General features: G+C 35.8%; 5 protein-coding genes across 5 annotated transcripts; 3 read left to right on the top strand and 2 right to left on the bottom strand.

Moving 5' to 3' along the window:
- Positions 1-302: 302 nt before the first annotated feature.
- Positions 303-3,148, bottom strand: LOC110734365 (actin-depolymerizing factor-like). Its single transcript, XM_021914497.1, has 3 exons — positions 2,845-3,148; positions 1,547-1,812; positions 303-677 (listed from the first exon to the last, which is right to left on the bottom strand). The coding sequence occupies exons 1-3, from the start codon at positions 2,857-2,859 to the stop codon at positions 527-529; spliced, it is 432 nt and encodes a 143-aa protein (XP_021770189.1). The 5' UTR covers positions 2,860-3,148; the 3' UTR covers positions 303-526.
- Positions 3,149-6,703: 3,555 nt separating this feature from the next.
- Positions 6,704-10,731, top strand: LOC110734362 (chromatin modification-related protein MEAF6-like). Its single transcript, XM_021914494.1, has 7 exons — positions 6,704-7,545; positions 7,641-7,735; positions 8,688-8,788; positions 9,196-9,265; positions 10,000-10,027; positions 10,115-10,175; positions 10,435-10,731. Exons 1-7 carry the CDS (start codon positions 7,533-7,535, stop codon positions 10,526-10,528), a joined length of 462 nt encoding a protein of 153 aa, XP_021770186.1. The 5' UTR covers positions 6,704-7,532; the 3' UTR covers positions 10,529-10,731.
- A 95-nt stretch (positions 10,732-10,826) lies between these two features.
- On the top strand, positions 10,827-16,125 carry LOC110734363 (protein root UVB sensitive 2, chloroplastic-like). The gene is given in 10 exon segments (XM_021914495.1): positions 10,827-11,603; positions 11,708-11,842; positions 12,216-12,304; positions 12,396-12,480; positions 13,712-13,771; positions 13,861-13,954; positions 14,107-14,170; positions 14,445-14,652; positions 15,267-15,389; positions 15,483-16,125. Coding segments are annotated over 10 exon segments (1,320 nt in total). The 5' UTR covers positions 10,827-11,591; the 3' UTR covers positions 15,933-16,125.
- A 180-nt stretch (positions 16,126-16,305) lies between these two features.
- On the top strand, positions 16,306-17,778 carry LOC110734122. Its single transcript, XM_021914176.1, has 2 exons — positions 16,306-16,631; positions 17,158-17,778. Exons 1-2 carry the CDS (start codon positions 16,492-16,494, stop codon positions 17,480-17,482), a joined length of 465 nt encoding a protein of 154 aa, XP_021769868.1. The 5' UTR covers positions 16,306-16,491; the 3' UTR covers positions 17,483-17,778.
- Positions 17,779-18,337: 559 nt separating this feature from the next.
- On the bottom strand, positions 18,338-23,644 carry LOC110734361 (11S globulin seed storage protein 2-like). The gene is made up of 5 exons (XM_021914492.1): positions 23,488-23,644; positions 20,391-20,602; positions 19,827-20,098; positions 18,983-19,423; positions 18,338-18,727 (listed from the first exon to the last, which is right to left on the bottom strand). Exons 1-5 carry the CDS (start codon positions 23,595-23,597, stop codon positions 18,338-18,340), a joined length of 1,425 nt encoding a protein of 474 aa, XP_021770184.1. The 5' UTR covers positions 23,598-23,644.
- Between the last annotated feature and the right edge of the window lie 3,011 nt (positions 23,645-26,655).

Raw genomic sequence — 26,655 nt, 5'->3', positions numbered from 1 at the left:
GCTTTGATATAGAACCTAATGCCTCGTCAATTAACCTTGACTCGAGACACAAAGAGTTGACCTGTTTCATATCGAGGGATAAGGCTGAAGCTGTCAGTCCAATAGCGGGAAAACCTTACCTGACCGAAACAGTCCTACAGATGAGACAGTAAAATAAAAGTCTACTCAAGCCCAACACCACCTTAAAGTTAGTCTGATCTGACTCGAGTTGGGTTGAGCGGATGATAATCAGCTCTTCCCTAGGTAAAGGGCTATTAACTTCTTAATATTTTGCCACTGTGAATAGTTGATGCCCCAATCTATGCATAAAAAACGGATTTCTGGAATAACAACATTTATAACTTCCAAGAGTTAGATCATCAATAGTTTACAAGTCAGTAAACTTGCCCTTGTCTGACAAGCAATACAGGCTAACAACAGTATATATGTCACAACAGCAACAGCCTATAAGCTTCAAGTGCCAGACCTTCTGTTTTCGAGTTTTTCCTTCGTCAGAAAGAATTATCTCTTTAAAAATTTTAAATGATTAATGTGCACGATCTTTGAGCACTTCAAGATCCATCTCTGAGGGGTCAGTAGCCTGAATTTCATAATGTACGCCATCAAGCTCATGCTTAAAGTTCTCCTTTGATGTGGCATACAGCATCTTGGCGCGTATACGAGAGGTTGAAGGAGCCCTACAAATGAGATAAAACATGTAAATGATCATGCTACAAAATTTCTTCTGAAAAGTCAGAATCAGAAGATCTGCACTTCTGCTGCTCGACAATCAATAAAAAGAATAAGCTGAACTAATTGTCTAATAGTAAGGCAACAAATATTTATATCCTTATTAGTTGCCTAACTGGTTTGGCAAATAGACAATTTCTAGAAGAAATGGCAATGTATGTCATAACAAAGCTTGAGAATAGATTTTCAAAATCAGTAGATTAAAGGTCATGATTCTAATGAAGCTGCTGGGTACAAACATAGTTTTTCTGGGCCAAATCAATCATATGCAGTAAAATCAGCGCACTTAAACAAACTATGCAGTATCTGACTATCTGATAGAGATAGCCTAACACTATTTTTCCAGGTTAGGTGCACAATTACCCCCTCACCGAATCCCTATCTCAAGGTGGCTTGTGGAAGGTGGCCAGTGAAGAATAATGTTCAGGGGAAGGGGGAAAGGAGCCTTGAACCCAGGACGACCTAAGTTATGAACTGATGGAAGCCAGGGGGTTCAACCACTGATCTCTACTCATTTCTTGTTTAAGGCTTAACACTACACTCCAGGAAATTGCTAGCAGTAATAAATCAGACATTCATAAATCAATCCAGTTCCAGAGTTCATGTATATACATAAAATAGCAGCAATATATATACTTGACATCCGAAGTATGAAACAGAATCAGCATCACCAGGGCATTTATCTTAGTATCATCATAATTTGACTAATCAAAAGTCTATATATATTTCACAAAATTGATTCAAAGATGCAGATTCATTAATCGAATAATTGGAGGAAATATGCAACTGAAGAAAAGAAATCAGGCACAGAGCTAACCATGCAAAGAAGAAAATCTTGCTCTTTTGGCAATTGTCAGATGTCACAAAATCATAATCAAAGACTGCATATCGACAGTCATTTTCTGGTAAGGCAGCCAAAAAATCATCATAGCTTTCAGCTGGATTGCCAGTCTTTTCAACCACAACCTCTTTCTTCTTCTCATCAATCTTGAATACAACGTAGCGGTGATCCTTCTTCCTCTTTAGTTCCAGGAATGCATCTTTGCTATGGTCCGCGATAGACAATCCAGACAGAGAGTTAGACTGTTGCAAAACAAAACTATGATCAGACTTTCTCAACCTTAGATGTTTCCAAAAGAAAAATAGAACAATTGCTATCAAAATCCAACAACATTAAAACTTAACAATGAGCTAGACTTAATTCCTCAAGAGCATGCTAACAAATTCAGCCTCGGGTTACAATAAACGCGTAAACACCTCTAAACATTGATTAATTTAGCACAACCGCCCTCGAAAATCACAGGATAGCAATGTCAATCATCACCCATAGCTAATCAAGTCAACTTTTTCATAAGGCATCAGATTTAAAACCTCATGATGAACATAAACAAAGCACATACCCCATCAAAATACAAACTTGACAATACAAATTGTAAGAATTCTCATTAAAAACTTAAAAGTCCCAATTTCAGCTTTCAAAATCAACTTGAATACCATTGTTCTGTGATGTAAAAGATATGACACTTTTAATTTATTTTTTTGAGGCGAAAATGGAGAACACTTTGATACACTGATCACAAATTAAACTGTGTAATCAACCAAAGAAAAACTTGACAATTTTAATCACTCAAAATTCACAGGAATTCACAGTCAAAGTTCACAGAGATCTCAAATTTCAATCAAAAACAAATTAATTGGTAATCTAGGCAAAAATTTCAACTAAATGGTAAAAAAGTCAAACCAAATTTCGCTATTTGTAATATTTATTTTTACACAAATTACTCGCATAACAAACATCGATAGCCAAAAAAAAATTATCTTTCTGCAAGAATGAACAACACAAGAAATCGGAATACTTGCAAATTTTTCAATAATTGAAATTGAAGTACTTCAACTAAATTTTGGCAGTAAATAAAAAAAAATTAATAACAAATTAAAGCCTAAATTTTTTCACATGAAATTATCAAAATCATGATTTATCAGACCAAAAATCAGATAAAATTGAGAATAATCAACTCAAAATCATGAAAATTATACTTAATCGGAGGCAAAAATAAAAATTACCCATGAAAGTAAAAGCAAAGAATTGAAGATTCAGCAAAAAAAAGTAAATACCCTTTTGAAAGACATGGTAGATGAAGTTGCTTAGATTGAAGGGAAACACCAAAATCGCACGAAAGATCGAATTTTTAGAGAGAAAACTTGATTGAGAGAGAAAAGAGAGAAATGGGTTATAAGGATTGGTGATAAACTGGAGGGAAATTGGTTGTTGAATGAAAACAAAATAAATTGAGAATTTTATGGTGTCGTGGAGTGTCCAAAAACTGACTGAAAAAAGGTTCTTTCTTTTTGTTCTCTTTTCCTATTGAAAAATTTAACGGGATGTCTTATTTTAGGGTTATCAACTTACCCCATTAATGATATCTATAATTGCTTAGGCGTTGTTCAATTTACCTAAAGAAAATAATATTCCGTAGAAAAAAATTCATTAAATAGGTTATTTAAAGAATAAATATGATAATAATAAAATAAGTTTTGATTTAAAAATTAATCTTAAATTGAGTAAAAATAAAACAAATTTTAGCAGAAATAACTTAAGTGTAGCAAATATTATTTGAAGAGAATATGGTCATAGACTCATAGATTAGGGTTGGCAAAGTTGAGAGGAAAAGAACAATTATATGGCTTGTTTATGATGAACTCGTCTAGGATAATATGATGACTTAACCAATTTATTCACAATGGAAGTTGGTAAGAAGTATCATTATTCATTACCTGTTTTTTTTTCAAAGAATTTTGCAAATAATTTTACTCTTAGAAAAAGGCATGTTGTTTGGGTACTTAATATAATACTACGATAAAAGAAGTACCACGTGTAATCGTATATAAATTTCACTTGTTAAATAGATAAGTGAGAAATCACATCAAACAATAAGTCTAATTTTCAACCTTCATTGCAATGAATTTTTATTTTTTTTTAAAAAGAATTGCAAAGAACTTTTTTAATTTCACTAAATAACACGGTATTATCACACATACTTACTAATTCAAAAAATTACTCTGTACAATCTAATCTTTCTCCTATTGTGTTTTGTTTAACCGACAATCTAATTTAATCTAATATATAAAAATAAAGTAAGTATTTTTCGAGAGCATTCGACGCGCCACATAAGCAGAGGTATATTTTCGACCAATTAAAAATTAGATTTCTACTTTCTTTTGGAATAAAAAAATTCGTTTGCCACCTAAACAAAAGTGACGAATGAGATTTAAGAATTTTGCCACGTAACAACGAATATTGATTTATTAGGATTTAATTTATTTATAAAACTAAAAATTATCTTTTAAAATAATCATCTTTAGATATAGGATTTATATACCTACTATTATAAGATAAATTTTGATAGTGTTTATGATAAGAAATAAAAATTATTTCTTAATTATAATTAAATTAAAATTTGTGATACCTACCATTATAAATTGACACATCATACGATACCAACAAAATTTCGTATCAATACAAAACCAAACTAAGCAAATTTTCTGTCATTAATTTTGTGTTAGTTTTATTAGGTCATCAATGGCTGGGTAATTCTTAGCCTAATTTTTAAAACCCATGTTTAAATGTATATTTGTGATTATTGCTTAAATTGTGTTTATTTGAGATACTTAATGATTATATGTTTATGTTTTGTTTACTAAATTTTGTTTTTACATGCAGATCTAATTTAATCAGAGAATTATATTCGAGCAAAAATCCTTGGAATATCACAGTACGAGTTTCTCGCTTGATGATCCCATTGGATGAGGAGGTATTATATCTTTATAAATCGTTTACATTTATTTAATCTTTTAATGAACCTTTTAGTTTTAATCATTTAATTTTATGATTAAAACAATTTTTTGTGATTTAGGTAGCTAAATTAAGTCATAAAATTAACTTAATTTTTTATTTTTAATTATAGGGTGATTACGTTCATGCCTCAATTAAAGTCAACTTTGTTCTAAAATTTTGTTCAAAATTGATTGAAGGAAAAAATTTACTCTATTAGATACTTTTCAGTTGTTACAAATAAGAAGCAATATCGCACGCATTGTCAGCGACAATAAAATAATGATTCAATTTTCCAAAAATACTATTGTTTGGGTAATTGGGGATGATGAAAAAATTCCAATGCATAGATTAATTTTGTATAATTACAATTTTTAGATTAATTTCTCAACAATTATTCACTTTCTGGTAAATATTTTAATTTTATAAGATTATAAAGATTAATTTTGTATAAATTTTAATTTTGATAACATGTTCTATTTATCCGCTTTTATTAGATGGAAGAGATATCGGTGTGAACAAAGTTGGTGATCCTATCAAAATTTTTTTTTAATACAATTTTTTTTACATCGAAATATTACATCTAATAACTATTATTTTTAATGTTCAAAAATATTATGAGTATGATCTAATTACAAAAAATTATTTTTATGAGATCTTATGTATAAAAAACCGTGGGATATTAGGATATAAATTATTAAAAAAAATAAAAATTATCTTATGAAATTAATGGTTTTATCTAAATACCCGATTAATAAGATGTTTTTTTCATAAAAAAAATTTAAAACTTATAACGCAATAAAAAACCTTACCTTCTTTAAAAATTTTATGTCTAAAAATTTGAATAGACAAATAAATTACAATAAATCAAATAAAAATGCATTTAATTTCAAGTGTAAAAAGCAACGAATAATGATTTAGGATTTAAATTATTTTAAAAATAAAAAATTATTATCTTTTCACATTAAAGATTTTATCCTAATATGTAATCAATGAAATATCATATTACAATTTTTTTTTTTTGGAAAGATATCATATTATTTTCATATAACTAACAACAACGAATAAAATACAAAACAACAAAATATATCAAGTCGCTTTGTAAATTACATTAAAAAAAATTATACTTTTGTAATTGGCAATATCATTTTAATTAAATTATTATCATTATTATTATTATTAATTTTTTTTTTGTCTGAAATATTAAATTATAATATAAATCAAATAATTATCCTTAGAGTATATAGGAAATATCTTTTCTTGAGATATATGTATAAAAAAATCGTACATCGCACGGGCTTTCATCTAGTAAGAAAATAAAGCTATACAATCTAATAGATACTCCTCTGTCCTACTGATCAAAGATTGCTATCAAGTGATGTAGTCGAGGAATTTATAAAGTTAAACTCTTAATTGTAGTCCTCCTTTCTTATGAATAATCTCAAGTTTCATACGTTTTGAAAGGGTTATGTTACTAGTATGATACAAAATGACTTTATTGGTAAGTGTTAACAAAGGGTGAGTAGATTAGATGAAGATTAATTAATTAATCGGGGCATAATAATAGTAATTCGTAATTGCTGATGTAATTCTTATAAGATGCTGCCAAGCTATATTTGACCTTAGTGAGTGATTGAAATATTTAAATGTTATTATGAAATTTAGAATTGACTTGAAAAAAAAAGGGCGGTGCGTTGGAATAACGCTATAGTATGAGGTATACGAGTAGGTAACATGGCCATAGGACCAGAAAATAATGATCTAGTTTTGCAATTTGCAAATGGATGCTACCCAACAAATTATTATTGATGAAGCTCCCCCACCGTCCTTTATTTTTTTAAAATAAAAAGTAAAAAAAAAAATCTTCAACTCAGGGTCTATTCTGTTTACCTTAAGGTCTAATAAGTTCAGGTTAGTTCAAATCAGTGAAAATCAAGTGAATAGAACACACTCTTTTTTTTTTTTTTTTTTTTTTTTTTTTTTTTTTTCACGAATGACTTATATTTTATTGTAATCTCTTTATGTATTTTGTCTTTCTTGATATTCATCAAATATTTAGAATTTTATAAAGAGTAAATATTACATGATCTAGAACGATTGAATTGGAATACTTTTTCATACTAAAAGGATGGTTATTTTTATGCCATCAATTGTTGTAAAGTGAGGTAATAGTGGTTCTACACTACACCATGCTTCATACAGTAGTGTATTTTTTTTTTTTTTCAACAAAGAGTCAATTTGAAGGTATCACTAATAAGTGAAGGTATAGCCTCATATATACTTCTTATATAACTATTTTATCATGAATTTCAATCAAATTTAAAACTTAATCACTTATTATTAACGCAAGGCGTCAGAGAAGAATATTTATAGCAACTAACCTCCTCTTTAATTGTCTACGGTTACAAAATACTCCGTAATTCCTTAACATTATTTCTATCATTAATGTGAGAAAGAAATATTTCGATAACTTATATCCCCAAAACATTTTTTACAAACTCTCAAGAAAAACTTTAACTCAACTATGCTATCATTGCAATTAATCACCATTATGTCTCTTGCAATAAATCTACCTTCTCTCCAAATATGTTAGGTCTCTTGCAACAAATTTCTGCCTAATTTTTTTTATATGTTCAATGTTAATTACCCTATAAATGTCATCTCAAACCTCATTGTTTATTGAATGACACCAAACAAACACGTTTTATATACTATGTCTAAGACGGCCAACATAACACACCCATACACCACGACCATCAAGTTTGAGTTGGGCTAATATAGTCTATAACCCAAGAAATTAGGGGTGATTCCACTCTTTTGAAAGTTTCGAAACCGGTTTAGAGTGCCCTAGCAAGTTGTATCGATCATAAATTTACATGGTACTACACTACTACGAAACAAAAAACAACCTTTGAGAAAGCTCTGATCTTCTACCTGTTTTTCAAAATTTCCCCGCTAAAAAATACCCCTTATGGAGTCAGAGGGTAAGATCAAACTCGATGAACCCTATTTCTCTATACTTTTATTTTCTTAATTTTTCTGTAATACTAGATTTAAATGGGTGTTCTTGTCTTTTTAGGGCTCCGAAATCCTACAAACCCATCTGCAGTTTTGGCTTCTCTTTTGACTAAAAGAGCTAAGATTCATGAAGAACTCAGAAACATTGAGAAACAGGTGATTTCCTCAAGTCCCACATTGTATGATTTCTGGGGTTTGTGTTGATTGATTTATTGTTTGTTCAAGTTGATTGAATCAGTAAAATTATGGGTTTTTCTGGGGATTTTTTTGATATGATTTTAGTCAAATTGCCAGGATCAATTGTCTGACATGAACTAATCCAATAGGTTTGATTTACATTATATTGATCAGCAAGTGAATGGATTCAATTGATTAAGAATTTGTATCTGTTATATATTTTGTGCTTTATTTTCTTTGTTGTTTGAAGATTCTGTATTGAAAAAACGTTGCCACTAATTTTTGGCTATTCGGGTTGTCAAATGACTAGGTTTTTTTATGATCAATGAGGTACTTCAAATTTGTGGGATTGATGTGTCCACTGTCAAGACTCAAGAATGAATCTTTGGAATATGAATCCTATCTTTCTGTACTGGGTTTATTGGCTATGTAGATTTATCGCGGTGTAGGAACCAAGAGAAGTGCTTTTGTGAGCTCTTACATTGTGGAATATTGTAACTGCTTGTTTATGCATTTGCCAACTTTGAAGTTTTAGTAGTTGGCATTGGATTTTATAAGAAAGAAAAGGATTTAAATCCTCACCCACCAAGAAGTGCTTTTGTGAGCTCTTACATTATGAAATATTAAAACCATGGTCAGGCTTGCCAACACTTTCAATATATTAGACGACCTCAATAAAATATTGAACCATGTTTTCATAGATTGGAATGCTTAAGCCAAGCTGCTTTGATTGGTATATAATAATATAATCATACCTGAGTAAGTTTCTCATGATATGGCAACAATGTGGAAAGGATGTTTTACAAAAGAAAGCAATTTGAGATTGTTAAGCTGCTTTGATTGGTATATGATAATATAATCATTCCTCTTTCTTTTGCTCTCATCACCCATGGAGACTCGAACTGTGACAAGTGTATTGTTGCAAGTGCAGGTCTTTGACATGGAGACGACTTATTTACAGGACCCTAGCCAATGTGGAAATGTATTGAAAGGTTATGATGGGTTCTTATCTACATCAAAGAGTACCACACTGTACATCCCCGAACTCTTTTCCAATATCTTTCATCTTCAGCTCCTTCTTTACTAGTATATACATAATGACTGATGTTATTACAATATGCTTATGCAAATGACACTTTATTTTTTGTTGCATATAACACAAGAGTTCGAAATTTGATTTATTATCATTGAATGATTGCTTTAAGTCAAATTTCTTGACTCTTAAAGAGTGAAGTTATAAGAATTTTCTGAAATATCAGCATAGGTTTAAATATGAAGTTTTTTGTGGCAGTATGTGGGTTTGTTATAGTTCCTTTTGCTTTTTATAATTATTCATGTTCAAATTAATGTATAGGAAACTTCATTAATTTGGTCATAGATCTTTTCACTAATAGTAGATGTGTATCAGTGTATATAATGTTTCCTGGTTCTATGTTTAGGCTGAAGAGGTCCAGGAAGTTTCAGACGGAAGACAGGCTATTTTCTTTATCTTCAATTACCTCACCAGCAGTATGTATTTTGCATCTTACATATGGTAGCATGTTTTTTTGTTTGTTTTGAATGTCTCTTGTTGATGAAGTGCTGAGATATGACTAGAGAGACCTAGCTATTTTCCATCTGTTTGGCTGGACCTTGATATAAGATATCTCGTGTGTGAAATATTTTCCTCCAAAGTAATCTGATGAAATACTGAATGGAATTCAGTTACTAGAACTAGTGCATTAGCCAACCACTAGTGAGATTGATCTAGGTGAATACAAACTCCACTGATTCTCAGTTTCGCTGTGTTTTGAGCATCTATTCATTTGGGAACGATGATGGATGTATTGTTAGCATTTAAGAGAAATATAAAAATTCTACGAAGTATATAAGTTTATTGTTTGAGTAATACAGATAATTGTTTTTTTTTTTTTTTTAGATGTTAGCATGAGCTAGAAATGATACAGAGTAGGTTTTACCATGTAACTCTGATGATCTAGTCAATTCTTTGAGGATTGAGGTGATAATTAGCTGTGTTATACCGTCATCATCATTAGTTATGTTATTCAGAAATGATTCCAGATTGTGTGTTTCATTTATTTATCATAATGTCAGATGAAGGGACAATTTTTCCTTCATGCAGCCTTTGTTCAGGAATTATATTCGTCTCTCAGACCCATGTATAGGATTTTTTTTTTTTATATGTTCTATTTTGATGGTCACACTAATGATCTTGTTGTGTTTATTTGCTGGTTCCACTGTAGGCAGAAGAACAAGCATATGGAAGAGAAGGTGTGCTTTTCATCTGTCATATGAGCAATTTTCTTCCCATCAGAATTTCTTAAATCATATTCTGATGCTTGCTGTGTATATTGGTAGATGGAAGATTGGAATCTGGTCCAGGTCGATACAGGGGAATGGGTGTGGTCGGAAATGGACAGTAAGTGCTACTTTTATCATGAATAGGAATAGGTGGTATAAATTTATGTGGTATATTCTCGGGTTGTATTGCTATTCACAAATCACATCTACTAATTATGTTTTGTTTGTAATGTTCGTGTCATGTGTCTTTTTAGAACTATATGATTCACATTCATTGCAACTTCTTGATCTTTACGATACTGCAACTTACATTCATACAGTCAATATATGCTACATCTTTTTAAAATAATGCAGAGGTTTATCTGTTCATATTACAGGGGCAAACCGAAGAAAGGCAGAGGAGCTAGAGAAGGGAAAAGAATCAAACATAATGATCAGGATTTCGATTATGATGACGATGCTGAAATGTAGCGGTTTACTACTAGTCTACTACGAGAAAGATCTACTAGCTGATAATCTATGTATCACTGATCCATCTGAATACATCAGCCAATGTATACTGCAAGTGTTTTTTTTTTTTTTTTTTGGTGGGGTTGGGGGAGTACAGTCTCTGATGTACATGTAAATCAGAGGAATTGAAGTAATTTTCTTGGTAAAGAAAGTTTGAGTTCTTAGTTTTTGGTCTGGTTTAGTCGGAATACAAGCAAACGGTTTCTAATCTAACTTAAGCATGGGGCGAAGCTGTGTAGGGAGCAGTGAGGCCAAACAAACTAAACCAGATTCCCTGTTTTGTTGCTCAATAACGAGGGATAATTCAAGTGCTTAGAGCTTCCCTCCCGATTCCAGGAGATTCTGGGATCGATTCTCACCCCTGCCCTTATGGCTCTCTAAAAAAACCAAAAAAAAAAAAAAAAAAAAAAAAAAAAGGATCATACTTTCCTGAATGTACCTAATATCAGCCGAACTTGGGTTTATTGACGAATTTAACAAACTCCCTTGAAAGTTATTGACTTAAGGCTAAGGGTGTTTAAAGAACAAAGAGAGGGTCCGACTGTCCGAGAGTATTGTTTGTTGTATTATATGGGAGTCCAATTATGCTATTAACTAAGTGGAAAAAATTGAGAGGAAAAAACTTAAAACCTATGCATTTCTTATAAACTGGAACTTTAACACTAATCTTTTGAAATTCTAAAATACATTAGCCTTTTAAGTATGGGTTGGTAGATGACTTGTGGTGAATCATTGATCAAAGATTTTATTTTATCGTAATGAATATTTTAGGTGTTATGAATATATATAGGGGTAGTGGAAAATTTTCTTAACCTACAATGGGCAAATTAATTTTCACCCAAAAAAAAAGGTCAAATTAGTTACAAAACACAACGATTTGGGTTCTGGTTTCTCCCATTAGTTATTAGACCAAATTATCAAATCGGGCCAAATCCAAATTAAAGAGATCCCCATAATAATCAAAGTCCCCTTCTATCAAATCTTTCTCTCACTTCTTCTCTTGGGAACTTTTAGTTGTTGAAAAATGAACTTGCTGGTATGTAGTTATGTGCTCATCAATGGAACTTTTCAATTCAATTTCTTGTTAATTTTAAGCTTTGATTATTAGTTTAATTCTTAACTTTTTGATTCTGGGTTTAGGAAAAATTACCAAGAATGCAGAGGAAAGAACCCCAGAAGTTGCAGAAGGTTGAAGAAGTGGGCCCTGTTTGGTGGGTTGAAACCTCCGAGAACATCTCCCGCCATTTTCAATTTGACCCAGATGGTCGTTTCTCTGTTAGTCTCTCTCTTCTTGGTTTTCACATTCAAAATTTACACATTCTAATTTGCTGGAAAAAAAGAGAGTCAAATTTCTGCTAATTTTGATTCTATGGTTTGATATATTCATGAAGTATGGTGGGTGTGTTGGAAATTTGAAGAATTTAGCTTCTGGGGTTTTGGAATTTTGAAGATATGGGTAATTTAGAATTATGGATTGTGTTTATTAGAGCTGAAAATTGGGAAATTTTGATTCAATTTCTGAAGGTAGGGCTTGTAAAATGTGTAATTTGATTTCAGCCTGTTGATTTTCAGAATTAGGGTTCTTTATTGCTTTGTTTCTTCAATGCTAACTGCTAAGTTGCAATTATATTGGTTTTTTTTTTTTAAGGTAAAAATGCTTGAGGATTCAAGACCTGTGGTTAAAAGGGTGACTGAATCCTTCCTCAATACATTCTTTCCCTCTGGTTATCCATATAGGTGGGATGAAATTGATTTGGTTTTTAATATGTTTCATTAAAAGGCAAGCATTATTGACTTGAAAATGTGGTTGATGTTTTTTATGGTGCAGTGTGAATGAGGGTTATGGGAGATATACGCAATTTCGAGCTCTACAACATTTTACCAGTGCAGCATTGTCTGTTCTCTCGACTCAGGTCATCTCTTTTTAATCCTTGACAAACATCTCACTGTTTTCTCTGTTAAGCCTATCATCTTGGTAAATGTCAAAATAGGTTTGTTTTTAGTGGAATTGCAATGTTTAGAAGAAAAACCTGTTATCGTACTACTATGATTATGGCTTTAAAATGATAGATAGACCATGATATGTTTTTTTTTATTTTTTTTTTTTTTTATTTTGGTGCTCACGAGGGGCAAGGCCCCATAGACCATGATATGTTAACTGAACTAAGTGGGCATGTATTTCATCAAGTGTGAGGCTCTCCGATTTCCATTAGTTTGCCAAGGAATTTTCATACCTTATTTTGGGATTTGGAAAAAGTTTATATCCCTCTGATGTTTGGTTAAAAGTAAATATTTCTTTTTCTATAAGCCTGACTGCCCCAATGAAGTAAACCCTGCCACTCCCCTTAGCTTTTAGATGCCCTTCATGAGAGATAACGGAATTTTGGTAGAAATCGAAGCAACTGTCAAAAATTAAAGATAAGATAGAAAATGAGGTTTCTTCTCCTGGAGAAATTTAATGTTTGATAGAAGATAAAACAACAGGAGATTAGGAGAGAGTCTGTGTGTATGAGTGAGACACAACAAGAGAGAAAAAAGAATGTTTGAAAAAGTAAGCAAGAGCATATATCATAGTGGATGAAAAAGTGAACAAAACAATGGGGAAAAATAAATTATAGAATGGCTTAAAATTTTTAATATCGTTTTAATTTTATATGTAAAATGGAATATTCTGAACCAAACTCACCCTTGCATGTTTTTTTGTCTTGAAGCCTATAATTGTAGTGTTTAACTATTTAACTTTCAATACACTGTTCGAGGAATAACTATGTGATATGGGTAATTCTAGGGGAATCCATAACGCTTCAATCTTGATCACCCCCCCCCCCCCCAAAAAAAAAAAAAAAAAACAAACACACAACAACAACAACAACAACAAAGGTCAATTGTTGTACCTTGTCAACCCTTTTTTTTTTTTGAGGAAAACCTTGTCAACCCTTTACTAGAGCTTTGTGTTTTTTTTTTTTTTTTTTTTTTAAATTTTTACTTGGGGTTGACCTTTGCACATCTATGTATTGTTGATTTGAAAAACCTTATTTCTGGTTGGGAGTCAAGGCAATTGTGTTTCAGTGTACTGTGATGTGCTTAATATTAGATGAGCACCCTGATGCATGTTTCTATCATCAAATTCTTATTCTTCTGCAGTCCCTGCTATTTGCTGCAGGCTTACGGCCAACACCTGCTCAAGCAACTGTAGTTAGCTGGGTGAGCTTCTATCTTTTAGAATCCCTGTTTTATTGTAGAAGCAATTTAGTTCTATTTGTTTTTACTTTTATAATGTAAATTGCCTATAGGTACTGAAAGATGGTATGGAGCACGTTGGAAAGCTAATTTGCAGCAATCTTGGTGCTAGGATGGATTCAGAACCAAAGCGGTGGAGAATTTTTGGTTAGCTCACATCTTCACAACAAGTCGCTACATCTTTTAAATGAATTGATATAGTTTTGCACCTTAGTTTAAAGCATATCTGGTACTTTAATTTTTAAGCTTATTCTATGCTTTCTGTTTGATGCATATTTTTTTGGCTCCACATCTTTCAGCTGATGTTCTGTATGACTTCGGCACTGGCTTGGAAGTTTTGTCTCCAATATGTTCTATTTCCACGTATGAATGAACTTCAACTATCCGGAATAGTAGAGCTAATTTGGAAAGGTGAAACAGAATTTGTTTAACGAGCTGTTAGCATCTCTGGGTATTATCTCTTTTTTCAGTTGTAACTTGTAAGTGTGCTTATATCTTCTATGTAAAAGCATCCAAGCCAGTCGAGTTGTTGAGGTTTTCTTATTCTTATTTGTTTGCTGCTGGGGAATATTTTATATAATGTCAAAAAGTTCGTTTTGTGCCATTTGGATCTTCTTCTCACATTACATACTAACAGTGGAATTTTATCTCATTTTGCATGATAGGGAATGGCTACTGTTGCTGCTAGAGCCACGAGATTGCCACTATATTCTTCATTTGCAAAAGAAGGAAACCTCAGTGATCTCGTTGCTAAAGGGGAGGCCTTATCGACGCTCTTCAATGTAATTGGAATGGGGGCAGGAATCACACTAGCATCCACTGTGTGCTCATCCATTCAAGGAAAGGTAAAGTTCACCATATTTATTGCTTGTTAGATTCTGAAAACTTTTGTAACTCAAAACTCATTTCATTAGATCAATATATGATACATTTATGACTTGATATATGAAAATCATTTTGTGAGGGCACAAGGAAAATGTGGGGGTTGAGAAAAAAAAAGGTGTCATTCCGAATTCCAAATTTTCCATCCAAGTATCAGTAAATGGGAAAAAATATCTAAAATATGTGAGAACGGTATATCTCTTGGTCACATTTGACTTCAATCCAGCCCTTCCCACATATTAATGACGTGGAATTGTGGAAGTCAGAGGCCCCTTGTGCCAAAAATGTTTTTTGTAGGAATTATATGCTCATATATTATAAACTACATAGTCTTAACCAAAATTTAGTTGGAACTCTGTGATTGTGTTAATTTTTCATCATGAAATGATAATCTGAAATGTGTGAACCTATAGCATATGATTGTTCATATACAAATGTGGTTTGATTACTTAAAGTCAAAAATAAGCTTAATTTTGTACAAGTGAGAAGTCTCTAATTATTAATTATTAACAAAGCCTTCTTTCGTTACATTCATCTGTGATGTTCAGTGGTCTAATCATATAAGATTGTTGTACAGGTTATTGCTGCACCCCTTCTTTCAGTTTTGCATGTATATAGTGTTGTAGAAGAAATGAAAGCTGTTCCTGTCAACATATTAAATCCTCAAAGAACCGCTTTGCTAGTTGCTGATTTTCTGAAGGTTGGTTTTATGCTCATGATTTCTCATCATTCATAAACTTCCAAGTGACATTTAAGTAGTACGTCATTTGAATTATTTCATTTTTGTTTTCAGATGGGTAAGATATCAACTCCTGCTAACCTCAGATACAAGGAAGACCTACTATTCCCAGGGCGTCTCATAGAAGATGCCGGAAATGTTTTAGTTGGAAGAGCTCTGCACAAGGCTACCAAACCATCAGCATTCCTAAAATGGAAAGAAATATTTCCGGAAGAAAAGTTTGTTTTAAGCCAAAATAACAACTGGATCGACATGGTGCTAGAGCAAAATGCGACTGGAGAAGATGCTATAAGAGGGTGGTTAGTTGCTGCATATGCTTCAAATATCGAGCAATCTTATTACGATGGTCTTAGCCCCAGTGTATTGCTTGAGGCTTACGAGAAAATGGAGAGCGTGTTCCCCCAATTTCTATCTGAACTGCAGGGTAAAGGATGGCATACAGATCATTTTCTTGATGGAACGGGGAGCCGTTTTATATCTCAGTTATCTCCAATATTTTGCTAATAACCCTTTGATGTCTGCCTTTATTTTATTTTATTTATTCATAAGGGATAAAATTTGGCTTATTATGTACGAAGTACTCTCTTAATCTCTTATCCCTTTCCGATCTTTACTTTTTGCTAGATTTATTGTTAGGGTGTTATTCATACTATTACTGGTACATGAAAATTTGTCATAATAAATTTTTTTTGCAACATTTACCCTTTTGTTATGTTCAATATTTATACAGTTTTCTTTCCGCTCATGTACCATATACCTGGTTGTACCTAATAATGTCAGTAAGTACAACCGATTGTAAAATTTGCTCATTTGTAGGTAAAGTTTCATTCTGATTTTAGTATCAAAAGGAGTATGAAAAATTTAAAACTCACAGGACGCTTACCGTTGAGTTACTCCGCATTTAAAAATGTGAGGAGACATTGAGACAAACAGTACTGTACAAAACAAGAAACCTCCTTTTCAAAATTCTCTTCAAATAGTACAACTTGGGGATAATATCTCACTATTTTCTGCAAATTACTGATGAAAAGCTTAGACCTTTAAAAAGAAAAGACTATTATAAATGGTGAACTCTCCTCATTCACTGAGTCAACTCGCTCTGTTCTTGATACTAGTGCTATGCTGCTGCTTAACATCTTCTTCAGTGGCTGCTGCTAGGCCTGGCTTCCTCTTCACTAGACACAGAGGAAGATGCACTCCTCAGTAAGTTTTCTCTCTCCTCTCTCTTTCTACATTTCAATACTGAGTCAACTCGGTTTGAATCGTTCAAGTTACCGTTGGTTTGTAATTTGAATAATGCCTTTTGGATTAATTTTTACTGATTTTAAATATTAATGAATACCCTGAAGCAAAATCGTCAATTTGAGTATTTAGATCGGGTTTGGTTAGGTCAGATTGGGTCGGGTTTAGTTGGGTTGGTTTGGTTAGGTCAGGTTGAATCGAGTTTATTTCAAACTTAAATCGAAATCTAATCAGTATTTTTCGGGTCGGGGTCGGGTAGGTCGGGTCAAGTTTTGACACTGTACCTCTGCCTCTTATTCAGTCTTTAACTTTATAATTTTGGAGCGTGAGAAAAAATGGTCAAAGCGCAAAGATTGAAAAGAGACGGAAAAAAATGGTCAAAGCGTAAAGATTAAAAAGAGATGAAGGGAGTACTCAAGGGACTCGGTTAACTAGGATAAAATCATCCCGAGTCACTCGGTAACTCGTTTATGTGGGGGGAGTGCAGGTACTGGAGCACAAGGAGGGAAGAATGGCCAAAGATGGTCCCACAAAGATCAACGGTGTCAAAGGTGTTTGGATCAAGGGTAATCGAACGGTTCAGATCTGATATGACGATGTTGGAAGCAGCAACACGAAACGACGACGTTGAGAATGCTTATGCAAGATTATTGAAGCAGTCAAGTGCAGCCTTGTTGAACTCTTATTCTAGATTGGGCTACCCTTATAAGGCCTGGGAGGTGAAAACTCTTCTTTTACAGGGCCTATTCTCTGAGAATGATGCAGCCCAACAGGCCCAAATACTTAAGAAGGCTAATGAAGCTTGTAATTAAAGCTTTACGTAGTAGACTAGTAGTAGAAGAAGGTAGTACTCCTTTCGTTTCTAAAAAAAAATTGTGTCTTGTACGCTTTTACTCACGTACAAGGATTAGTCAATGACACTTTCTAATTACTAAATTATAGCTTTTTTTTTTTTTTTTTTGTTTTGTTTTGTTTTGTTTTACTAAACTGTAGCTTGTACAAAATGAATGAAGTGAATTTCATGTTATAAGGTCAGGCTAGGCAATGAGGTAATGTGGGAGCCTAAAAGTATGATGCAAATACTAATAGGATGAGATCCTTTTGTGTATTTGTAATTGGTTATTACAACATTATTTATCGGTTCGCTGTGTTGATTATTATGTATCACTAACACATCTTTTGTGTAACCCAATGGCCTAAAGTTCACCAAGTTCATTATTCACACGCTAAAAATAAAGTCGTATGAACATTTTTCAAAACTTGACTTTTTTAGTCTCTAAGGATGAAGGTTGACTATTATTTAACACTAGTATACAATTTATGATTTTATGGTCAATTTTATAAATTTGGCTAGGGGAAGAGGTAGTATACTGAAAAGAGATTATTGAGAAATAATGTAAAGAAGAAACCAAAAACCAAAGTTTATTAACTTTGCATTAAAAAAGTGAGAAACCTCATTTTTATTACAAACATTATTCTAAAGCATGTCATTACCATTGTACAAGAAGCCTCTTTTACACAACAAAAAGAAGCTCTCTTTGTCTCTCTACTCTTCTAGGTACATTGAACCAAAGGTAGTAGTAGTACACTAAGAACTAACATGAAAATGCTACCATACATCATCGAGCTCGAAAGTAGCATACATAACCGAGCCATCATTTCTTGGCTTAAAACCTTCTGCTCTTTCCTCCTCTTGAAGGGAGAAAGAAAGTCTGATGTTCGCGGTTGTACTTAAGTTGATGTGCTTCCGAGGGTGAGATTTGGTAGGCGTTTGTTAGAACTTGGACTGGCATTGCCCTTAAAACTGAGGTGTATCCTACCATAGGACTCTTCATTGGGCTGCTTGTTGTCTTAAAGGACACGTACTCGAACCCGTTGCTTCCTGCCTTAACTGATACTGTGAAGTATTGTGGGATCACAAACATCTCCCCTTCGTTTACTCTGTCATCCATCACGCTCTGCCCGTTGTTTCCGACTACCTGGACATGTGCCTCGCCTCGTGTCACGTATACGACGCTGTGGCTGTTCACTGCCCAGTGTGGGGAGTATATTGTGTTCTGCATCACATATCAAGTAATAAGTATAGTTAGACCAAAATCGGAACTCTACCCAAAATTAAATGACCTCAAGTGGAGGGAGCCTGGATCAGGTTTAAATTGTTGATTTATTTACGAAAAATACGTGGCATGTTTATGAGAATTTTATTTGTTGATTTATTTACAAAATTGCCACTTGATAACTTTTTTGTTTATCAACTAGTCACGTGTAATTAAGTATGAATGTATTTTTAGCAATTAGTTAAGCAATTTTACCGGGAACATGTTTCCTTTCTCTACACTCATGTCCAAGTGTCGGAGGATAGGGAGCTTGTGCTCGTTGACGATGTTGAGTCTTCCACCATGGCGGGAGTAAACGTCGGCCTCCCTACGGTTGTCAAGGTTGTGGCGCAACCTCATGGTGCAAATAGTCTCTTCCAAACCATTAACATCAAGTCCTACGTACTTCCTTCGCCTCTCATCGTCATAGTCCTGCTCGCTTCCGGGGCTGAGGATTCTCATCTCACCTTTGTCCACCCTTACGATAAGGCCTCGGTTCTCGGTTTGCTGCATCTTCCTTACCAAGTCCTCTGGCACGTCGAATGCCTCGGACAATAGCTCAGGGTCGAAGGGCCTAAGGATGTTGTTGAATTGTTGTTGAGTATGCTTGCCTCTTTGCTCGGATGACCTCTCTACTCCGCCTGCCAAGTAGAATGACTATACACAACAACAATTTTTTAATAATAATAATAATAATAAATAAATTAATAATTAGTTATGCATGAGCTATAATAAATACTACCTTCGTTAACTATTAACTATTATGTGCAACTTTTGAAAAATTTATGTCTTATAAATAATATCAAAAAAGTTGTACTACCTCCGTTTTATATTATTTGCTATTTTGGGATATTATTTGTGAGATATAAAATATTCTAAAGTTGTAAAAAATATGAAACGGAGGTTGTACATAATAATTAACAGAGATAGTTCAATACCTTCTTGTCCCACCCTCCATTCCTAAAAAATAAGTGGGATCGGACAACCTATATAGTGAATTTGAGAGTAAAGTGACTGAGGCAGTATTTTTAAGTAAAAGTTAATAGTTATAGAAGAGTACCCTGAAGGTTTGGTCAAGTTGGTTGGAAGGGTTGTTGAGATCATTGACAATGACGGTAACGACCTCTTCGTTTCCGTCATTGTAACACCAGTGAACGGCACCGGGAGGGATCGCAATGATGTCACCACGTGTGAAGCGATGAACCTTCTGATGGAGGTCTTTCTGGTGGCCAAATTCTCTTTGTTCATCACCTCGGATTCCTTCTTCTTGTCTTCCTGATGAGTCGTATGTCTCTGGGCATCCAGGGAAAGTCACTCCCAAGATTCCTTCACCTACATTCATGATAAACACAAGTACATGTGTTAAATACTCTCTCCGTCTCAAATTAATGAATAATAGATTATTAATAAGCTCTAATTACATTTATTGGGCTATGATATAAGATACATGTAACATACTTGTATTAATCCGTATCATAAAGTATAATTAAATTTGTTATAATGAGTGTTATTTTTACATATATAATAATGTGTACTTTGTGTTACTGTAATGGACCAATTAATTTGAGATGGATGTACGAGTGGTATATAGAAGGTTAAGGTAGAGAATTAAATATATACGTACCTCGTTCGATGTAGACGAGGCGGGGGAAAGGATGGAAGTTAGGGAGGGAAAGGGAATTATGTTGGACAGTGACCCTCATAGCATGAATACCACTACATTGGAATTGCTCCTCAGTTTCATCCCACAGCTCAATCAACCCTCCTTCACACTCAACCCTTTGATTAGGCTCACTCGACGTCAACCGGTTAATCCGGCATTGCTGAGCTTGGTAGCTCAGTGTCACGGTCCGGGAGTTTGGACCCCGAAACGTGCGGCGCGCTCTAGCCTTTTGGCGGCAAGAACGCTAGCCTTGAGCGGAAGAGGGGCTTGTGAGCACAAAGCAACACAAGCGAGCAATAGAATCTCAGGAGCACTCACGTCTATCTGGGCGACGGAGTGCGGGTGGTCGGGTCTTGTGACGGCCGGTACTTCAAAGCGGGCACAAGCGGGTCCGAACCACGAGTCCTTAGCGCATCAAGTTGGGTTGGAGGGGAGCTAATATGCAAGTAAGACACAATATCTATAAAGGTCTAACAACAAACAAGCATAAAATCAAGGCAACACTTGGTAGAAGGCTTTAAGATTTCATTAATCATTCGCCCTCTAAAGAGCTTTAAATGACATACAAGGAGAATCCCTAGTGAACACTGATCTGACAGTAACACAATAATGGGACCTCAAGCTAAGAAAACATAACCTAAACTCTAAGAAAGCACTTAAATGGAATCTAATACATCAAAAGGAGTTGGATTCTAACATCCTCCCCCACTTAAGCTGTCGACGACCTCGTCGACTTACAAAAGTTACAATCAAAATTAGAAAACCCTAAACTATCTCAAGTTTCGGATGCGCCGTTGGTGCGGCTATCTTCTGGAATCTTATCTGACTCTTGAGTTGGATCTTCTTTGTTGACGAGGAGCTTGTCTCTGGAGTCGCTCGGCTCGAACATCTTGTTGAGAGCTTCATCTCTAAATTTCCTCCTGGGAGTGGAATCTGTTGAATTAAGGGGGCAGCTGCTTCCACCATCATCTGTTGGGGAGCTGCTTCCTTGAGACTGTGGTGGAGAGCTTCAAGTTGTGGCTGGTGCCTCTTGGGTGACCATTTTCTTTGTAATCCCTTGCACGCGCCCTGCGTTGTTTGCTCAACCACTGTTTTTCCTCCCTCTTGGGAGGTTCTTCTTTGGTGTCTCTTTGGTGTCTCTGGGCTCGTCGCTCTTTGCTTCGAACCTTGTGACTGATTCTGGTTTTGGCGGGTGTGTATCTGGGATGTTGCCAACTCCATGGGCTTCATCTCCCGTTTCTCTGGGTTTCTGGTGCGAGCTTGTTTCTTCGATTTTGCCTTCTTCTCAAGCTCCATCACTCGCATTGCCGAAAGATATCGGACTTCTGGTTCTTCTTGAGGTGCTATCATTCTCATAGCACTCAGGCGTCGTATGGAACCCATCCTATATGTGGGCTCCTCATCGCTGCTAGTCTCTTTTGTGGCCTCCTGAACGGACATGGATGACAATCTCTTTTCGATCTTGTCAAGTTCTTCTTTATGCTCGCAATCCCACCATTTGTGTGGACCTCGACAAAGTATGCAGTTTATTTCCCTTGTGTTTTCCGAGGATGCGCCGGCCCTCGAGTTTCCTGAGTTGTGGGAGGGGGTAGATGTTTGTCTCTGGGCATCACCTCCTCCACTTCTTCTATGATATGTATTAATGGTGTTGGACGATACTCGTGAGCCGTTCTCTGTACCCTTTGGAGAGCTTGGAGACGGACTGTTAGAGCGTGTTGACGTCCCACTTGAATCCTTCTCGGATTGACGACCCTTCCCGACTGAGTAGTCCATCAATCTCTCAGCAGCACACATAGCAGCAGCGAGGGTATCAATATTCTGCCTCAAAATCTCTCGCTGCGCCCATTCCTTTAACCCGTTGACAAAGTTGAACACACGATCTTTCTCATTCATGTCTGTGATGTCCAACATTATCGCCGAGTATTCCTTAACATAGTTGCGAAGAGAACCCTTCTGGCGGCACTCTTGCAACTTCATCCGTGCAACAAACGCTGTGTTGACGGGGTAGAATTGTTCTTTGAGTTCCTCTTTGAACTCCGCCCATGTATCAATCTTGATCCTTCCTGCTTCGATGTCTGCGTGCTTGGTGCGCCACCACAGCTTAGCATCTTCGGACAAGTACATGATGGCAGTATCCACCTTCTGATCGTCACTTAGTTGACATATTCATAAGTACTGCTCCATGTCGAAGAGGAAGTTATCAACTTCTTTCGCATCTCTAGCACCACTGTAGTCGCGAGGTTTGGGCGGCTTTATCTTCGCCGCACCAACACCCAGTGCGTCTCTGCCCACAGCGCGCGTTAAGGTAGCACATTTCTCAAGTGCTTCGTCGGCTTTTCCTTGAACAAATTGCAATTGTTCGCGGAGGGCATCTCTGTTAGCCATCAATTTCACAATTTGCTCGGCTTGCTCGTGTACAATGACTTGGAGCTCGGCCCATTTGTCCGCCTTCTCCTCGAGCCAAGCGAGCCTTTCTTCTACGAATTCCATCTTCGTGTAGCCCTCCTTGGTGCCTACACGGGTTGCTTGCGACGAGGTTTGAGCCTCGGCTCTGATACCAACTGTCACGGTCCGGGAGTTTGGATCCCAAAACGTGCGGCGCGCTCTAGCCTTTTGGCGGCAAGAACGCTAGCCTTGAGCGGAAGAGGGGCTTGTGAGCACAAAGCAACACAAGCGAGCAATAGAATCTCAGGAGCACTCACGTGTATCTGGGCGACGGAGTGCGGGTGGTCGGGGCTTGTGACGGCCAGTACTTCAAAGCGGGCACAAGCGGGTCCGAACCACGAGTCCTTAGCGCATCAAGTTGGGTTGGAGGGGAGCTAATATGCAAGTAAGACACAATATCTATAAAGGTCTAACAACAAACAAGCATAAAAGCAAGGCAACACTTGGTAGAAGGCTTTAAGATTTCATTAATCATTCGCCCTCTAAAGAGCTTTAAATGACATACAAGGAGAATCCCTAGTGAATACTGATCTGACAGTAACACAATAATGGGACCTCAAGCTAAGAAAACATAACCTAAACTCTAGGAAAGCACTTAAATGGAATCTAATACATCAAAAGGAGTTGGATTCTAACACTCAGCCTCTTCTGCGAGCCTTGCCCCAAGGCGGAAGACACCATGAGGCAAAGCGAAAGTGCTACAAGTATCTTGGTACCACCCATAGTTAAAAAAACACTTAGAAATAATTTGAAGAGTAGAGAGGAAATTATACGTTATGTTATAAAAGAGTGAGTGTAAAAGTTGCTTTTATAAGCATGAAAAACGGTTCATTTTTGCCACATAGTATTAGGGTGTGCAGAAATTATGTAGTTGTGTTAGTAAGGTGGTGCCTCAACGTGGGTGTTGCATGAAAATATGGGGCCAAAGAGGTGTCAAAATGCATGGTTATGTTTGTTATCGTACATTTGGCTTAAGGTTTGGTTGAAGCTAGCATAAGTTTAACACAACATTCCAAATGAAACATGCAAGGTGACTAAGTTTAATGTAGAGCTGTTTCGAAATGTGTTTATTATTATGTTTTTGTCCTAGGTTTGGTAAATGGTAATGAATGAAATGTCACACGTATTAGGAAAATAGTACTTAGTTGTTTTTTATTGCAACATGGATTTTGTTATTTGACATAAGAGTTCGACCGTATATAACGATGTATGAAGTAGCTTTTGATACTATGTAATTAAATAAGGACGATTTAGAGTTTACAAAATTTGCTAACTTACTATCACCGATGAAGCTAGGGGGTTGGTAGGGTTGCAGGCAAATTAGGTGGTTACCCGATTTACCTGGCCTGATCAAAATACGATTGGAACTGAACTATTTTATTGGTTTCATATTATCAATTTAGCTGATTATAGACCCGTATCCTATTATTCACTCAGGCCACCATGCGCCTTTATGTTTCTGACTAATGGAAATATACATTTCCAAATAACCGTTTATGATCTCTAAAAATTATCCTATTTATGTATTTGTGGATTATAGCCTTTGAATAATTTTCGACTTTTTTGGACCGGAGAAAGAAATAGATTGGGGGTGCTTTCTATGGACCCAAAACCTTATATGTGGCCAGAACCATCTCATTCATGCCTTGACCCTATAAAATCATGTCTTATGTTGCCTTTAGGTGCCTTAGCTTGTGATGCCATGGATTGGCTTTGCGTTGCCTTGCCTTCCTAACTTAGCTCCTAAGCCTTGCATTGCATTATCAATTTAGTTTCCAGTGATTGAGGTGCTTCCCATGCTTTCTGATGTGAATCGAGTCCCCTTTCTTATAACTATTTTTATTGCTTTATTTCTTATAACCCCTCTCTTGGTTTTACCTTACTCTTAAAGTAGGGGTTTTACAAGTGAGTTTTGAATAATGTTTTGGGAAATTATCAATGGTACCCCCAGGTTCGGGCTTTTCTCAATGATACACTTCATTACGCTTTCATTATCACTAGTACGCCTAAACTTTTCCCTAAATACCTACCGTACCCTTTTCGTTAAAAAAACGTTAGCTTTGGCTTTTTTTTCAATTTTTTTAACTTAAAAAAATTAATTAACTATTTTTAACTTATCTAAAAAAAAAAACCTTCTTTCTCCCTCATCTCCCTTCCATGGCCTTCCTCCAACCCCTTCCACCATCTAGGCCAACAATACTGTGGCGCCACCCCCACCACCATCACCACCACCACCACAAACCTCAAAACCCCCACAACTTGACAACCAACATATAACTCAGCCCCATAACCACGACCCTACCCCGAATCCACTTCAGCCACCACCACTGAAAAACCACCACCGCCACACCAATTCAGCCACCACCATCTCCACCACCACCCAAACCCAAATCCTGGAACCACCATCCCACCAGACTCGAAACCACCAGCCAACCCAACCCCAAAACACCATCAACTTAAACCCAGCCAACTTCAAAACCATTCGAAAACCCACCAAACTAAACCCGACATTGGGTTCGACGCGAAATTGGGGCAGAGAGTTCGACGCAGCTTGAATCGGAGGATGGGGGAGGTCAGCGACGCCGGAATTGGGGGATGGGGTGGGTCAGCAAGGTCGAAATTTGGGGGGGGGGGGTGGGTTTGGATTAATGGGGGAGGTTAGTGCTTATTTCTCTCTGGAATAATCATCCAAATCTTCCATATTTCTATTATTTTTCTCACTTTCTCTCTCTAATTGATGTTGACGGTGGTTGGAGATGGTGGTAGCGGTTGCAGTGGGGAATTGCGAAGCTAGAGGCGTTGCTCTGGGCAGTGACGGTGCTGTAATTAATTGAGGTTGATGCAGGGGATGCGTGGTTGTTGATGTTGTAGTTGTTGCGGTGGTGATTGGAGGTGGTATGGGTGTGGAAATGCGTGGGAGTTGGAGCTGGTGATGCGGTGATGTGGCGAGCTGCTGGTTGTGTTTGGTGGATGGTGGTTGAAATGGTGGTGGCGCTGTGGGGGCGTGAAGTGGTGCTGCGTGGGTAATTGAGAGGAGCAGGGAAGGTATATTGGTGTGAATGGTGGAACAGGGGATTAGCAGGGAAGGTGAGTTTCGTTGGTTTCGACCATAATTAACGTTTAGTTAATGTTAAGGTTACTGTAGGTATTTAGGAAAAAGTTTAGGTGTACCGGTGATAATGAAAGTTTAATGAAGTGTATCATTGAGAAAAGCCTGAACCTGGGGGGTATCATTGGTAATTTCCCTAATGTTTTTATTATTTTCTTAGTAATAGTTATGGGGCCTTGGGCTTTTAAAGTTGTGTTAATTAATTAGTGGGCTCTCTTGTTTCATTAATTAATTATTAGGGCTTTTTATTTAGTTTGCTTGAGGGCAAGTAGGATAGATTTGCTTTTCCTATATATATACTAGTTGTATGTCAATTATTATAGGAGGATGTTTTATGATTTAAAAGTTGAGATTATTGAGCTTTTGCTTGAAGAGAACTTTGTTAAGGTTCAAACTAGTTGTTAACTAGAATTTTGGGATCGTTGCTTCTAAGATCAAACTTAGAAGTCGTTGCCTTCTAAAACTATCTTTCAAATTTCCACCATTAAAATCACTCAAATCCTTCCATTAAATATAAACCGTCAAAAATACGCATCACTTTCCAAGAGATCCTGGAAGACTTATCTTATTGGCTGGAACCATCTTATTCATTTCTTAACCCATGAAACTGCACCCCTAGTCATCATGTATTTGCTACCTTGACCATGCCTTGCTTAGTCAACCAAAATTACT

This window comes from Chenopodium quinoa, unplaced genomic scaffold, assembly GCF_001683475.1.
Source record: "Chenopodium quinoa cultivar QQ74 unplaced genomic scaffold, ASM168347v1, whole genome shotgun sequence".
NCBI lineage: Eukaryota > Viridiplantae > Streptophyta > Magnoliopsida > Caryophyllales > Amaranthaceae > Chenopodium > Chenopodium quinoa.
Note: the sequence above shows the minus strand (reverse complement) of the source record. Positions and strands in the feature narration are given on the sequence as shown.